This window comes from Typopeltis vanoorti, chromosome 9 (genome assembly GCF_054136105.1).
Source record: "Typopeltis vanoorti isolate ZY-2024b chromosome 9, IOZ_Tvanoo_1.0, whole genome shotgun sequence".
In the NCBI taxonomy this organism is placed as follows: Eukaryota; Metazoa; Arthropoda; class Arachnida; order Uropygi; family Thelyphonidae; genus Typopeltis; species Typopeltis vanoorti.
Genome location: NC_143557.1, coordinates 44,707,859 through 44,713,858, shown reverse-complemented (window position 1 = coordinate 44,713,858; position 6,000 = coordinate 44,707,859). Strand labels below are relative to the sequence as shown.

General features: G+C 34.3%; 1 protein-coding gene across 2 annotated transcripts in view; it reads right to left on the bottom strand.

Moving 5' to 3' along the window:
• Positions 1 to 1,007: 1,007 nt before the first annotated feature.
• LOC150103011 (poly(A)-specific ribonuclease PARN-like) overlaps positions 1,008 to 6,000 on the bottom strand; it is a 322,707-nt gene continuing 317,714 nt past the window's right edge. For both annotated transcript variants that reach the window (XM_090397872.1, XM_090397871.1), the window contains exon 19: positions 1,008 to 1,314. Coding sequence is in view for 1 of the 2 variants with exons in the window: in XM_090397871.1 (XP_090253997.1) it covers positions 1,217 to 1,314 (98 nt within the window). In the remaining variant the exon portion in view is untranslated. The remainder of the gene's footprint in view (positions 1,315 to 6,000) is intronic.

Sequence of the window (6,000 nt, the reverse complement as noted above, 5' to 3'; positions counted from 1 at the left end):
CACCCTGGTGAAAGATTACCAATAACAATCTTTATCTACGATGATATAATCAGTAGTGTTTGTTTTCTTAATATTCTTTCCAAGTGACTTTATGCATGTCTTCCTGATAAAATATTATGTCCTTGGTAATGATTACTCCATATCCAGAAAAGATAACAAATAAATATAACCAATATTATTAGTTATATCCTTTTTTCAAATATTTCCATATTATTTTTGTAAATCTAGATTCTATTTCATGTTGTTCTGTCCTAAGCACCATCTTAGTTTTCCAAGATGAGCTTGATGAGCTTGAATCCTACTGTGCTATGGATATCTGTGAATGTCATTAGGTGATTTTCACTGCACTGTTTAATGGAGACATGAAGTAGCTTCTTTTTGGATTAATGCAGGATCTCTCAGTTTCAAAATCTTTAGCCTAGCTAAATTGGCATTAATATATTCTACAGGTACACAACCTTTTGTGTTTGGAATCATCATTTTGAAAAAGTTATCCTTCTAATGACTCAAGAAATCATGCACTTCATCCTTATCATTTCATTTTGAAACTGTCTCCATTTCAAAATGATTCTTTATGGTAGTTTTATATTCAGTCTACTTCCTTTCTCTATTCTCTGAAAAATCACCATATACTTATCTAGAAGATTCACCTTTCTGATCTCTGTTTTGGTAAAAGAATTCATGAATACCTTTATTAAAATGTTACATTGCAGAGAATAAGATAAATTTTTCCTACCACCATCACTTTACTACCTGATATAATGTGATAAAAGCTTATTCTTGAAATAAGGTATTCTTTAAAGTTCAAAAATAATCTAAAATATAGCCATGCAGAGTGCAAGTATTGTTAACAGTATTCTGAATAATATGAATAAAAATTGTTTGTTAAGCATGTTTTAAAGTTCAAACAAAAGAAAAACTAAAAATAGTGATTATACAATCAATGAATATACATCATAATGATATGAAACTGTTTCTGAAATGTCTCAAAAATTCATTATAAACTCTGACATGAAAAAATTCTTTTTTTTTTTACTGTATAAACAAGTTCTGCTTACATTTACAAGTGTATAATCTGACAACAAAATTGGTACAAATTAAAAGGGCACAATTCCATCTGTACATAAAAAAAAACTGCATAATTCATAGCCACATACACCCACTCAGCATTTACACCAAAAAAGTACAACACATGCATTAAAAATAAAGTACATGTTTATGCCCAATTTTCAGGCTCTTCAAATAACTGCTGCCTATTAGGTATACTATCACTTTCAAGTTTGCTCCTCTTCTGCTTTTTGGTTTCAGGTTTATCTACAACGATATATATAAAGGCAATCAGTCAGCTAAAACAAACTGCTTTATCTAGTGAAACATTTTTGAAATGGAAACTATCTCCAAACACTTATTTCTTTGTTGATAGTTTCCATTTAAAAAATGTTTTGAAATGGAAATTTTCTCCAACAGAGAAAATTCAAAATTAAAAACAAATAGAAATTATAACCATTTATATAATCATGGAAGGCACTAATATTCCAATTCTAAAATTTCTCATAAACAAAGAAATTTTGTTTCTTTGTTTATGAGAAAAACAATGCACTGTTTCACTTTATCAGTTGCAAAATCATATATCTAAAATAAAAATGAAACGTTAAAATTAGATACTTTTTAAATTACCCCATGTAAACGGTGCCTACAATGCACCATTCCTGGAAAAATGCTGCATTGTTTATTCTGGTTTAGCTAACTCCTGTCCCACATAAAGTAGTGTGCTATAAATTATCAGCTTTTTGTGGGTGAGAAATGTCACTAAAAATAATAAATAATATATAATAAACTACCAGTTATGACTTATGTTATCGCTGGTTGATTCTCCTCTTATGTGAACTATAAAAGACATTTATTTAGAGTGCAGAAAAATAAGTTTCAGTCATCATTGCATTTTTTAATGTGTTCTGTTTATTTTTAAGATTTCAATATGAATTTAAACTTCCCATAATATTAAAAAAAAAACCAATAATGAAAATGCATATAAAGTACCTATAGAAAGTATACAAAACTAACATGTATTTATCACATCAATAATATCAACATAATTTTTCGAATCATATTTTGTACCAAACAAATTTCAAAAATGTTTTTCCCAAATCTACCCATTTCACTCTCAAAGCATAATTCCCAATTTCTCAATTTCCACTACTTTACTGGAAATGGTTGCAAAAATCATTCTCATGGAAATGAAATGAATATATTCTCTTAAATTCATGGGGAATGAGAAATTAATTCATTTTAATTCATTTGCTTAGTTGTACTATTATATGTTTTATCTTTATGCTTTTCAGACAAAACTGCATCATATTTATTAGCAATATAGCATTTTGTCCATATTTTTAATAAGTTTTTTTAAACGCTGCTTTCACCAAACTTTGATTAAGAAAAGCAAGAGAGAGAAAACTTTGTCCATTTCAGCAAGTAGATCATGTTTTGATAAGCTATGTAAATTCTGCTATGTTGTCATTATATATATATATATATGTAGAAAGTATTTTACCTTGGGTATAATAAATGTTAAGAATACCAAGTAATTTTTAAACCTGGTTTTACTCCATTTCCCAAGTAAGCAAACAGACAGAAAGTCAAGTTTGCACCTGCAATTGATGCAAGTCTAACTGATCCTACAGGTAGTGCAAGATCAGGGCAACTCGTGGTAAAGGTGGGGCAAGCTCCGATCACTAATCTTAATATTTACCCTTAATGCCTTAATGGCAACTTGTTCTGGTAAAATACTTATGAGCTCTGTATTACTAAATCTTGGTATTTTCTAGCCTAGCTCCCACTGATGAGGCCTCAATAAAGATCGAAACCAGTCTGGGTAGTGGCCCCTTGCCTTTAATACAAAACATCATGCATCCCCTTCTTGGAGATGTGTTTTGGCATTAAGGGTAAATAAGGGTAAATATTAAGATTAGTGATCGGAGCTTGCCCCACCTTTACCACGAGTTGCCCTGATCTTGCACTACCTGTAGGATCAGTTAGACTTGCATCAATTGCAGGCGCAAACTTGACTTTCTGTCTGTTTGCTTACTTGGGAAATGGAGTAAAACCAGGTTTAAAAATTACTTGGTATTCTTAACATATATATATATATATATATATATATATATATATATATATATATAAGTATGTACAGCCACCACTAGGACCTCCTTTCACTGTGATGACTGCAGCAATCCTATGGGACATATTTTTCACAGGCGTATGATATATATATATATATATATATATATATAAGTATGTACAGCCACCACTAGGACCTCCTTTCACTGTGATGACTGCAGCAATCCTATGGCACATATTTTTCACAGGCGTATGATAGCGATCAATGGGAATTTTGGACCATTCTTCCTGTAAACATGTAATGATGACCTGAATTGTTATGGGGAAGAAGCCCCTTTACCTCATCCAATGCGCCAGTTCATCCCACAGATGTTCAATAGGTTTGAGATCAGGGCTCTGTAGAGGCCTGATCTCAAAACAACCTGAGACCAGAGTCAGGTGTGGTGAGATTTACATTCACAAAGCATAGAGTTACAGCAGCAGCCATATTATATATAAAGAGACAATGGCCAGTTCTGTAGAAATGCTACAAAACAGGAAGCATTGCACTGTCCAGAATTTTCATATACTTTTAGAGTTCAATGTTCATGGCACAACAAACAGAGGCCTGTGGCCAAACTAGGAAAAACAGGACCATACCATCACACCACCTCTGAATTTCATAGTTGGGGTTACACTGGTAAGAGATTCACTGGGCATCCACCACACCCACCCATCTGCTTGGTAGAGTGATTTGTCACTCCATAACACAGCTTTCTGAGCTTCAAAGTTTATGTTTACGGTCCTACCATGGAAACCCCATGTTTTGAGCCTCAGTTCTGAATGGTTTTGTGCAGATTTGTGTTCCAATTGATGCCCAGAACTCTGAATTCAATAAGTCAGCCAAAAAATTGCACTTTTTACATATAATTCTTCATTGCACCCTACAGTCATGTGAGTGTGGTGGGTCGTCTACTGCAGTTAGTACTTGCACTTGACTCCCTGTGCTTCCATCTCACTATGTATCCAAATGTGAAGCTAATTGTTGACTTGGGATGGCCCAATTTGTCAACAATTTGCTGAACAGATAGGCCTGTATCATGGTGTCTTATCACAACACCTCTTTCAAACTCTGTTGGTTCCTTCTCACAGCCATTTCACCTGGACATAGTTGCACTGACTTGGGAGCATCATATTCCTCCCCCCCCCCCCCTCTCTCTCTCTATATATATATACCCAGCTAGAAACACAACTTGTTACATGGCATGATGCACCTTGCCCATGGGTGTCTGTTGCCTTCTTTCCAAGCAGTGTACATACACACACACACACACACACACACACACACACACACACACACACACACACACACACACACACACACACAAGCATGTGACACCAGAAAGCTTCATTCTGAGTGGGGGAGGGCTCTCTAAAATCCGAAAGACTCAATTTTTCAAGCTATTCAGAAAACACCGAGTTACTAATAATATAGTCACCTTGTTGGCCTAGTGGATGGCATTTCTGCATTCCATCCAACATCTTGAGTTCAACTCTGTGGATATGTGAGTGTGAATATAGAATATATTCATCTTTACATGAATTTATTCTAGATTAAGAGAGTTACAACAGAAATGAAATGGAATAAAGAGAGAATTTTTAGCCACAGGATATTATAAAGAGGATTTGAAAGATGGATACCTTCTGACATGGTGTGTGTATACACCATTCCATAATTACACATATTAGTGTGTAATTAAGGAAGCTGAAATGAGTAATCTTTGAAGAAGATGAAATTTGAATATCTGTTTCAAAAATATAGCATTGGTTTGCTAAATGGAGATGAAAATGAATATCACATAGAATGGAACTAGAGATTACATATTTTGTAAAGTGAATCTAAAAGGCTTAGGAAGGGTTGCCTTTATCTACAAGTAATCTATTTTGCTGTGCTTTGTTTTTCATAGTCCTTATTGGAAATGAAATTAGGAAGGGCACCGAAGCTACAGTAATATGTTCTTTACTCTACTAACCAATGGATAAACATGTCTGCAAAACATGGCCTCAGCAGTTCTTGTCCCCTCCCTTGCTACTGAAGCTTATTCCAGGCAAAATAGTCACTAGCATAATAGTGGCAGCAAGATAATTCATTACCTGGTTTGGAAGCCTCCTAAAGTGTTACCATTAATGCCAATACAGTTATATCATCTAGTGGCATGCTTGCATGATAACCAATTCATTATTATTATTATTAGAAGACACCTGTAAGGAGCCAATGTTTCATCATGAGTTGGCACACACCACTCCACAATATCCACCATCTCCACAACTTAATCCATCATTTATGCACAACAGCACTTAACAACCATCAATCGCTTTATCTGTAAATTCTGTGAATTCTGCATCTGATGTGTGACGAGTAATTCAAGTTTCTGGGAGAAAAACTCTGCTACCTACCCCCATATGAGATTGGCTAAGTCACCTTCAAATTAAAAAAAGCTCACAAAGATTACTCTCAAAATCCACAATGGGGGAGGTTAAAAGCTTCAAATTCTTCAAAGCTTTCTGATGAAGTGCTGGGCATCTTCATGATGTGACGTAATTCTGAAAACATCACTATCACATGGTATTTGTTTGTGTAAATTAATTCTTTGTAAAAAGTAAAAAATTTCAGACAATCTGTCCATGTTTGACAAGATCTGTCTGTATTTAAGAGCCTCCATAGCTCAGCTGATATCAACAGTCCTATGAGCTGGAAAGACCTATGCTGGAATCCCAAATGTGAAGAATGCAACAACCTTTATCAGAATTTTTCAAGTGAAGATGAGTTAACAAGTTTTATATGGACAGCAGGGTTTATCTTCCTGTTCTCCCCAGTTTGCTCATTTCTCATCCCAAAAAACA